The sequence below is a fragment of the Penaeus monodon genome, unplaced genomic scaffold (genome assembly GCF_015228065.2).
Source record: "Penaeus monodon isolate SGIC_2016 unplaced genomic scaffold, NSTDA_Pmon_1 PmonScaffold_14043, whole genome shotgun sequence".
In the NCBI taxonomy this organism is placed as follows: Eukaryota; Metazoa; Arthropoda; class Malacostraca; order Decapoda; family Penaeidae; genus Penaeus; species Penaeus monodon.
The window spans coordinates 1-9,438 of record NW_023643092.1 but is presented as its reverse complement, the minus strand read 5'-3'; the positions used below and the strand labels follow the sequence as shown (position 1 = coordinate 9,438).

At 34.7% G+C, this 9,438-nt stretch overlaps 2 protein-coding genes across 2 annotated transcripts; one reads left to right on the top strand and one right to left on the bottom strand.

Annotated features, from left to right (window-relative positions):
• Positions 1-7,412: 7,412 nt before the first annotated feature.
• Positions 7,413-7,895, bottom strand: LOC119569319 (histone H4). The gene has a single exon (XM_037917533.1). The coding sequence runs from the start codon at positions 7,831-7,833 to the stop codon at positions 7,522-7,524; it is 312 nt and encodes a 103-aa protein (XP_037773461.1). The 5' UTR covers positions 7,834-7,895; the 3' UTR covers positions 7,413-7,521.
• Positions 7,896-8,262: 367 nt separating this feature from the next.
• LOC119569318 (histone H3) lies at positions 8,263-8,993 on the top strand. Its single transcript, XM_037917532.1, has one exon. The coding sequence runs from the start codon at positions 8,290-8,292 to the stop codon at positions 8,698-8,700; it is 411 nt and encodes a 136-aa protein (XP_037773460.1). The 5' UTR covers positions 8,263-8,289; the 3' UTR covers positions 8,701-8,993.
• The last annotated feature ends 445 nt before the right edge of the window (positions 8,994-9,438 follow it).

Below are 9,438 nucleotides of genomic sequence, written 5' to 3'. Positions count from 1 at the left end.
TGAATAAGACAAATATTGTGTATAGATCAAATAACTTGATGTTTTCAAACGATATCCACAACAAGCATACTAGATTAAGTGTCGATAAAGGAAAGGTCCATCCTCGTGAACGATCAGACAAGGGAGATGCAGAAAACCTTTTCAACACATTGAATAGCTTTCCTTTTTCAATATTATTATTATATTGATGTGATGGTAGTTATTATTACTGATTTTTCTCTCTCTTTTTTTTTCTTTTCTTAATGAGGTATTCATATACATTATTATTTCTTTCTTTCTTTGTGTGTGTGTGTGTGTGTGTGTGTGTGTGTGTGTGTGTGTGTGTGTGTGTGTGTGTGTGTGTGTGTGTGTGTGTGAGAGAGAGAGAGTTTTGTGTGTGTGTGTGTGTGTATGGAAGTATTTGTGTGTGTGTGCATGTATGAAAGTATTTGTGTGTGTGTATGTATGAAAGTATTTGTGTGTGTGTGTGTGTGTTTGTGTGCGCGAAGTATACAAATACATTTATAGTATTTTACTAGAAACTTTACTTATGAAAACTTTATGTTCAACAGTTCTCTTTATTGACATCATTAGGCATGGTACTCGAAATAGGGAAACGGGACGGTAAAAACTGGTTGATGGTTATATAACCAGCAACATGTGAAAGTATGCATGTTATATATTTTTCATTCTGCCACTGGAGTCCCCCAGCCTCTTTTCTTTTCTTGTTCTTGTTCCTGTTCTTAGCAATTAAAAACAAAATACAAAATTAAAATAAATACAAAACAAAATACAAAAGTTTAAAATAATAAAATAAAATAAAAAATTAAGTTAATTAATTCCATTCATTTAATCATAAGTTAAACTTGTTTCTGTTCTCGTTCTTGTTCTTAGCAATTAAAAAAATAATAATAAAAAAAATAATAAAATATAAAACAAAATATAAAAAACTCAAAAAGTAATAAAACCAATAAAAATCATTTGTTAGAATTAAGCCTAGTTTATATTTATTTATTGTTACCACAACTCACCACATCTTTCTCCTTATTAATCTAGTTTAAGACATAAATACAAAATCAATAAAAATACATAAAACGTAAAAATATAAAAAAGTATATAAACCAAAATAAATATATATATATAACCATATATATATATTTATTTATTACAAAAAAAAACAAAAAGAGGCATTTACTTCGATAACACAATAACGTAACCATAGCGACTTCTTCTCACCAATAGCAAATAAATAAAATCAACCACTCACCTCCCCCCCCCCCCCTTCGAAACTCCAGACATGAAAGAGAAATATGAATGCAATGTATCTACCATGCAAGGGGTTCTCGCCCCCCTACTTTACCAATCTCTAACTTCCTTAAATTCCACCACTTTACCTTCTCCCCCCCCCCCCTTCGAATTCTTCACCTCTTTACTTCATTATTTATGCTTATGCTTATATGCATGTTATGTTGACATGACAAACACCATATACAGACGCATGAGAATTGAAAAAATGTATATTTATATTTCTTTCTTATATCATTAATCCAGATAAAGCTAACGTTAAAATCAAGTTCCGAAAAAAAAATACATACAAGTTAAGAAAACAAGTAACATGATGGTTTACTTAAAGTAAAGAAATTAATGCATCTTTCATAATAGAACCATTGTAAAACTTGAAAGTACGTAAAATTTCACAACAAAGAGTTAAGATATCATTCAAAAGGTCATTTTAACACTTTGATTAAATGAAAAAAAGTCGAGTAATCGGGAATAAGGTGGACTATAATTTAAAAATAAATACTGTGCAAATGTACAAATCAAAGGATTTCATTACATCGCGTCTTGCTTATCTTCAAGGAGAGAGAGTGGTGACAGAAATAGATAAAATATTAAATATACATTATTAAACAACAACAAAAAATATAGAATACAGCACGATCCGTGGCAACACCATTTTCGAGCATCCTCCTCACTCGGGGATAAAAAAGCTCATGCCCTGGTCTTCAGGTAAGTGAAGGCGAACGAAGTTCACGTTGCAGTATGAAGGAGATGCAAGGGAGTTCTGGCAGTGTATAGTAGTCTCTTCATAGTTTAAAGGTTATACAGGAAAAAAATGTTGTCATGCGCGGCACCGACAGGAGTTGTGTTGCACCTCGAGTTCATCATTTTCCGATAGAGGGTAATTTTGTATGACTGTGGGAAAATTTGGATTTAAGACCTCTTGAAGTACAACGACGTGATATACATAATTATATTATATATATATAATATATATATATATATATATATATATATATATTATATATAGTTGCTATTATATATATATTATATATATATATATTACAATACATTTACATATATAAAATAAGATATATATATATAATATAATAATACATATATATATTTATATACTAATAATTTACTCATAAAATTTTATATATATATATATATATATTTATTGTATAACTGTAGTATGTGATATAAATAATCATTTATATAATAAATATTATGATATTATTTTATATTTATTGATTTTATATATAATTGTATATCTCTATTGATTTACGTATTATATGTTATATTATATATACTATATATATATATATATATATATATAATATATATAAATATATATATATATATATATAAAATAATCTCTGTATATATATATATATATATTTATTATATATATATTATATATATAATATATATATATATAAATAAATAAATATATATATATATATATATATATATATATAGGCATATATATATATATATATATATATATATATATATATATATATATATGTATATCACGTCGTTTTACTTCAAGAGGTCTAAAATCCCATCTCTCCCACAGGCATACGAAAATTACCCTCTATCGGAAACTGATGAACTCGAGGTGGCAACACACTCCTGTCGGTGCCGCGGCATGACAACATTTTTTCCTGTATAACCGTTTAAGACTATGGAAGAGACTACTATACCACTGCCAGGAACTCCCTTGCATCTCCCTTCATACTGCAACGTGAACTTCGGTCGCCTTCACTTCGCTGAAGACCAGGGCATGAGCGTTTTATCCCGCGAGTGAGGAGGATGCTCGAAAATGGTGTTGCCACGGATCGTGGCTGTATTCTATTATTTTTTGTTGTTGTTTAATAAATGTATATTTAATTTTATCTTATTTCTGGCACCACTCTCTCTCCTGAGATAAGCAAGCACGCGATGGAATGGAAATCCTTTGATTTGTACATTTCACGAGTATTTATTATTTAATTATAGTCCATCCTTAATTCCCGATTACTCGACTTTTTGTTCATTGTAAATCAAAGTGTTTATAATGACCTTTTAATATATCTTAACTTTATTTAGTGAATTTTACGTACTTTCATAAGTTTTACAATGGTTCTATTATGAAAGATGCATTAATTTCTTTACTTTAAGTAAACCATCATGTTACTTGTTTTCTTAAACTTGTATGTATTTTTTTTTCGGAACTTGATTTTAACGTTAGCTTTATCTGGATTAATGATATAAGAAAAAAATATATATATACATTTTTTTAATTCTCATGCGTCTGTATATGGTGTTTGTCATGTCAACATAACATGCATATAAGCATAAGCATAAATAATGAAGTAAAGAGGTGAAGAATTCGAAGGGGGGGGGGAGAAGAAGGTAAAGTGGTGGAATTTAAGGAAGTTAGAGATTGGTAAAGTAGGGGGGCGAGAACCCCTTGCATGGTAGATACATTGCATTCATATTTCTCTTTCATGTCTGGAGTTTCGAAGGGGGGGGGGGGGAGGTGAGTGGTTGATTTTATTTATTTGCTATGGTGAGAAGAAGTCGCTATGGTTACGTTATTGTGTTATCGAAGTAAATGCCTCTTTTTGTTTTTTTTGTAATAAATAAATATATATAATGGTTATATATATATATATTATTTTGGTTTATATACTTTTTTATATTTTTACGTTTATGTATTTTTATTGATTTTGTATTTATGTCTTAAACTAGATTAATAAGGAGAAAGATGTGGTGAGTTGTGGTAACAATAAATAAATATAAACTAGGCTTAATCTAACAAATGATTTTTATTGGTTTTATTACTTTTGAGTTTTTTATATTTTGTTTTATATTTTATTATTTTTTATTATTGTTTTTTTTAATTGCTAAGAACAAGAACGAGAACAGAAACAATTTTAACTTATGATTAAATGAATGAAATTAATTAACTTAATTTTTTATTTTATTTTATTATTTAAACTTTTGTATTTTGTTTTGTATTTATTTTAATTTTGTATTTTGTTTTTAATTGCTAAGAACAGGAACAAGAACAAGAAAAGAAAAGAGGCTGGGGGACTCCAGTGGCAGAATGAAAAATATATAACATGCATACTTTCACATGTAGCTGGTTATATAACCATCAACCAGTTTTTACCGTCCCGTTTCCCTATTTCGAGTACCATGCCTAATGATGTCAATAAAGAGAACCTGTTGAACATAAAGTTTTCATAAGTAAAGTTTCTAGTAAAAATACTATAAATGTATTTGTATACTTCGCGCAACAAACACACACACACACACACAAATACTTTCATACATACACACTCACAAATACTTTCATACACACACACACACACAAATACTCTCTCTCCACACACAACACACAACACACACACACACACACACCACACACACACACACACACACACACACACACACACACACACACACAAAGAAAGAAAGAAATAATAATGTATATGAATACCTCATTAAGAAAAGAAAAAAAAAGAGAGAGAAAAATCAGTAATAATAAACTACCATCACATCAATATAATAATAATATTGAAAAAGGAAAGCTATTCAATGTGTTGAAAAGGTTTTCTGCATCTCCTGTCTGATCGTTCACGAGGATGGACCTTTCCTTTATCGACACTTAATCTAGTATGACTTGTTGTGGATATCGTTTGAAAACATCAAGTTATTTGATCTATTACACAAATATTTGTCTTATTCATCGACACATCTTTAGCATTGGTTTGGCTACACTAATTCAACATGTTTATGCTTAACGGGACTGTAAGCAACCCTTACTCGTGGTACTTTGACCTGTCTTCCGTCAAAACTAGTCTTGCAAACGAGCGGGCAAGCAGTTCGGTAGTATCTGCTTATTCATACAGTGGTTAAGGCCTATATTTGTGTGACAGTGTGCATAGAGTCCATTTCTCTGTGACATTGTCCGAGGCCTGGGCGTGTAGGTCTCCCCAATCCAAGAGCAAAGTAAAGTAATGTGAAATGAAATGGATGGAGTGGAGTTGAGTTTTGTTTGTTTTTGTGTTTTTTCTTGTTTTTTGTGTGTGTTGTTTTTCTTGTGTTTTTGCGTGTGTTTTTGAGTGGACTCAGTTTATTTTTGCGAGTGTTTGTTGTTTTGCTTGTTTATTCGTTTCTTTTTTGAGTGAGTGCGATAGTGCGTGGTGATAGTGTTGTCCCCCCCCCCCCCTCTTCCGTCTTCCTTGTAACTAACTTGTTTTTTTTTTTTTTTTTTTTTTTTTTTTGTGGGTGCTCGTTTGTTTGTGCGTGTGTGTGTGTCATGTAGATAGTTAGTTAGTTAGTTAGTTAATAAAGTATTTTAGTGTTCGTTTGATTTGTCCTTGTGTTTGTTTGTTTGTTGTATCCTCATGGTTGATTGATGTTGTTTCTTGTTGTGAATATAGTTTGTTTGTCGTTTGTGTGTCTTGCTCTGTGTGAGTGTGTGTGTGTGTGATTGTGTGTATGTGTGATTGTGTGAATGTGTGTGAGTGTATGTGTGTGAGAGAATGTGTGTGAGTGTGTGAGTGTATGTGTATGAGTGTATGTCTGTGAGAGAATGTGTGTGAGTGTATGTGTGATTGTGTGTATGTGTGAGTGTATGTGTGTGAGTGTATGTGTGTGAGAGTATGTGTGTGAGTGTATGTGTGTGAGTGTATGTGTGTGAGTGTATGTGTGTGAGAGTATGTGTGTGAGTGTATGTGTGTGAGAGTATGTGTGTGAGAGAGAGAGAGAGAGAGTATTTGTGTGTGAGTGTGTGAGGAGTGTCGCTCCGTCCCTCAGTTCCCTTTTTGGTTGTTGATTTCTGTCTGCCTGTCTTCGAATCGTCTGCTGTATGTGTTGCTATGGCCCACAACTCATCTCATGTTCCGGTGTAAAGGCACAGTGAGTAGACTGACTGTTGAATGAAATGCATGTATGGGGGACGATGACGACTACTGTGTGTAAAAGACAAGGACAGAGATTCGTTAGTTAGTTAGTAACAAATCAAGTTATGACTGATGGGAGGAGGAGGAGGAAGGAAGGAGGATCTACGTGGCACTAGAGAGGGTTGGTTGGTGTTAATGACAATACAAAAGTGCCGTGAGGCGTATATAAAGAAAACAAACAAACATACTTTCCATGGCAACTTAAGCAATGTAACATACCTTGTCTTAGGTCATAGGACAAACGTGAGCTTATTAATATATATTCATTATAAAGAGTATCCATCTTTATATTCAAACACTCTCTCTTTTTTTCAGTGGTGTGTGTGTGGTGTGTGTGTGTGTGTGTGTGTGTGTGTGTGTGTGTGTGTGTGTGTGTGTGTGTTTGTTTGTTTCTGTGTTTCTGGCTGTCTGTGTGATTGATTAGGGGCAGAAAATTCAAAGTAACACACACAGACACACACACACATGCGCTACACAACAAAGAAACCAAACAAACAAAGCAAATATCACCAAGCTATGAAAATGAGTCAACACATGTGTGCATTACCCAGACGCACAAACACACGCACATACCCCATTTACTAGCCCTTTGTCACACACACACACAAACATACACACAATCTACTCTACTCTAGTCTGTGAAATGAAATGTTTGATGAGTAATTCAGAGTTGAAGGTGACTTTGTCTATGGATATGCCTACATTTAACTACAGCAATCAAACTTTCATCACCAATAATACTTAGTTATTACTCGCTAGTTATCCAACATGTTGACAACCTAAACCACTGTAGCTAATATACACAGCAGGCAAGCAATCAAGCAAACAATCAATCAGTCATTTTAATTATCACTAGGAAGAAAAATATCTACAACTACTTGACTTGACTCTACTCTACTCTTAGCACTCTACTGACTAACATACCCCACAATGTTAGACAATAATAATAATAAAAAAACAAAAACAAAGACAAGACATACAAACTGTAATCCTCGCCCAGGATATTATTATTATTATTATGAAATACTAACAAACATTATAACGATTACAATCAACATTAATTCGGTTGCCTTTATATTTGTAATAATACACAAAAAGTCAATCACAAAAAAACAAAACAAACAAAAATACAAAAACAAAAACAAACAAACAAGCAAGAAAACGTCAACACTTTTTCTCTCAAATATTTCGTTAGGACCTAAGATAGGTCCAAGGTTTTGTTTTGGTTGTTGGCTTTGGTGGTGGTGGTATTCGTTTTCGTCCTTCTTGATGATGTTGATGATGAAGAAGAAGAAAACGTTTAACCGCCGAAACCGTACAGGGTGCGTCCTTGGCGCTTGAGAGCATAGACCACATCCATGGCGGTGACAGTCTTCCTCTTGGCGTGCTCAGTGTAGGTGACAGCGTCACGAATCACGTTCTCGAGGAACACCTTGAGGACACCACGGGTTTCTTCATAGATGAGACCAGAGATACGCTTGACACCTCCACGACGAGCAAGACGACGGATGGCAGGTTTGGTGATACCCTGGATGTTATCACGCAACACCTTGCGATGCCTCTTAGCACCTCCCTTTCCGAGACCCTTTCCGCCCTTTCCACGTCCAGTCATGGTACTGTCTTGTTGAGCTGCGACTAAACACAAGATACTCGCCAACGCCAAACAAGAGCAATGCTAACTCTCCCCTACGTCAGTGTAGCGCTCAGGCGGCCGCATCAACCGAGCGCTCCTCTTAACCGGCCGCTCTTTAACAAAAAGCTTGACAAAGCCTTGTTATCGCTCGTAAGTCAACTCACCGATTACACAACTAGATTAGTACTCCAATATTAGTTGATTTGGTGTAATCATCATTAAACATAACTTTGTGCTTTGCAGCACATCACACCTCACAGCATCATACCTCAAGCTCTGTTTACACAGTGTGAATGGGCGGCGCCAAGCCACACAGTGATAGCCATACGCGGCGCGAGTAGGGACAGGCCGCTGTGGTATAAATTCACTCTTGGAAGCTGTGGCGCAGTTTCCTATCTGTCAATCTAGATACAAACAAACAATCAGTCAATCAACATGGCACGTACCAAGCAGACTGCACGCAAGTCTACTGGAGGCAAGGCTCCCCGCAAGCAGTTGGCCACCAAGGCAGCACGTAAGTCTGCCCCTGCTACCGGAGGTGTCAAGAAGCCCCATCGTTACAGGCCTGGAACTGTCGCCCTTCGTGAGATCCGTCGTTACCAGAAGAGCACAGAGCTCCTGATCCGCAAGCTGCCCTTCCAGCGTCTTGTCCGTGAGATTGCCCAAGACTTCAAGACTGACCTCCGCTTCCAGTCGTCTGCTGTCATGGCTCTGCAGGAGGCCTCCGAGGCTTACCTGGTTGGCCTTTTCGAGGACACCAACCTGTGTGCCATTCACGCTAAGCGCGTGACCATTATGCCCAAGGATATCCAACTTGCTCGTCGTATTCGCGGAGAGCGCGCCTAAGCTTTGGTTGCTTGCTTGTTTCCTTGCATCCCAAAACAACCTTGGCCCTTTTCAGGGCCTAAATAAGTCCACAGAGAGATTAAAATGCGGCATTTATTTGTTGTGTTCAACATTTTAAATCATCAATCAATCAATCAATCAATCAATCACCGTGACAGTTACAATATGTATATGTATATATACATATTGTAATACATAGTTTGTATACATACTTTGGGTTGTAAGCTGTAGAAACCTAGCATAGCCTTTGTAAGTGAACTGCATCACATAATACATCCTACTTAATGTAAACGTTATATGATCTGATTAGATTTATCTTTTAATAAAGATAACAACGATATTCACAAAAATGTGTATGTATACAGATGTATGTAGATTGATATTGTGTGTGTGAGTGTGAGTGTGAGTGTGAGTGTGAGTGTGAGAGAGTGAGAGTGAGAGTGAGAGTGAGAGAGAGAGGCATAGAAATTGTGTGTGTGTAGATACACACAATTTATTTATCTATCTATCTATAGATAAATATATAAATTGTGTGTATATATATAGATAAACTGACAGACTGATAGATAGATAGATAGATATAGAAATTGGTGTATAGAGAGAGACAGACAGATAGATAGATAGATATAGAAATTGTGTATAGAGAGAGACAGGGCAGATAGATAGAAATATAGAAAGTGTGTATAGAGATAGATAAATGGATAGAGAGAAGAAAAATAGATAGATAGATAGATAGTA